Source organism: Echinops telfairi, unplaced genomic scaffold, assembly GCF_000313985.2.
Source record: "Echinops telfairi isolate 266 unplaced genomic scaffold, ASM31398v2 ScPeMD7_7469;HRSCAF=8507_1, whole genome shotgun sequence".
NCBI classification, from domain to species: Eukaryota; Metazoa; Chordata; class Mammalia; order Afrosoricida; family Tenrecidae; genus Echinops; species Echinops telfairi.
The window spans coordinates 150,189,107-150,190,133 of NW_022111373.1; the positions used below are offsets into that span (position 1 = coordinate 150,189,107).

At 65.0% G+C, this 1,027-nt stretch overlaps 1 protein-coding gene across 1 annotated transcript in view; it reads left to right on the forward strand.

Annotated features, from left to right (window-relative positions):
- Positions 1–1,027, forward strand: part of SEMA5A (semaphorin 5A) — a 110,528-nt gene that overhangs the window by 53,199 nt on the left and 56,302 nt on the right. Inside the window, exon 8 of the mRNA XM_045285291.1 lies at positions 2–107. Within this exon, the coding sequence (XP_045141226.1) occupies positions 2–107 (106 nt within the window). The remainder of the gene's footprint in view (position 1; positions 108–1,027) is intronic.

Consider the following 1,027-nt stretch of genomic DNA (forward strand, 5'->3'; position numbering starts at 1 on the left):
CTCAACTGCTCCCGGCCCGGCGAGCTGCCCTTCACCTACAACGAGCTGCAGAGCACCTTCCTGCTGCCCGAGCTGCACCTCCTCTACGGCGTCTTCACCACCAACGTGTGCGTGCCCGCCCTCCCCGGGACCCTGGCGCGTACCCCAGCCCACCCCTGAATGCCCCCCACAGGTGCCTGTCCCCTGTGCCCACCAGTGTGTGCGCCCCCAAAGTGGCCACCCACTCCCTGTGGCTTTACACATCTCAGTGTGGTGGCCCCTCGCCCAACCCCCATGGGCTTCCCCGTTCAGCTGTTCTGACGCCCTGCACCCCAGTGTGCACAGAGCCCCCTCTCCCCACCTGGGCCCTGGCCTGTTGGTCTCATAGCTTCTGGAAGCAGGGGGGCAGCAGTCCAAAGGGTGACTCTCCAACCCCTTCCAATGTTGCCTGCCCTGGTACTGGGGCGGCCACAGTGGGCTCAGGCACAGGCCCGGGCAGTGTTTCCTTCTGCCCTGCCTGGGGTCGGAGACTGTGCACCTGGCCACAACAGCAACAAGCTCGATTAGGGAAGAGCTCAGCTCTGCAGATGTGATCCCCATGTCACCAAACCCCCCCATGTGGATCCCAGCCCCACAGAGGATGCCCGCGTGGCTGTCTGCAGGTCTCTGCCGGAGCAGGCAGCCTCCTCCTCCCACGCCCCCCACCCCACCCCACCCCCAGTGGCCCAGGGCTTCTGCTGGACGGCCCCGTTGGGAATAGCCGGTCATCCATATGCCAGCCATCCACTGTCCCTCAGCTGCTGCAGTGGACACTCGGGCCGTGGTCCTCAGTCTGACCTGGGCTCCGGCCCCTCAGAATGGCTTCTGCCTGTGTAGCTGAGTGGGGGTGCTGAGTAAAGTGGGGCTGGCTGCCAGGCCTCCCAACCCCCTGCCTCACCCCCTCTAAACCACGGACCTTACATGCCTGCTGGCTTCACTGGAGCTGTGGCCTAAACCTGCCTCTAGACCCCAGCCAGCTGAGGCACCGAGTTAAGAGGACAACCCCAGA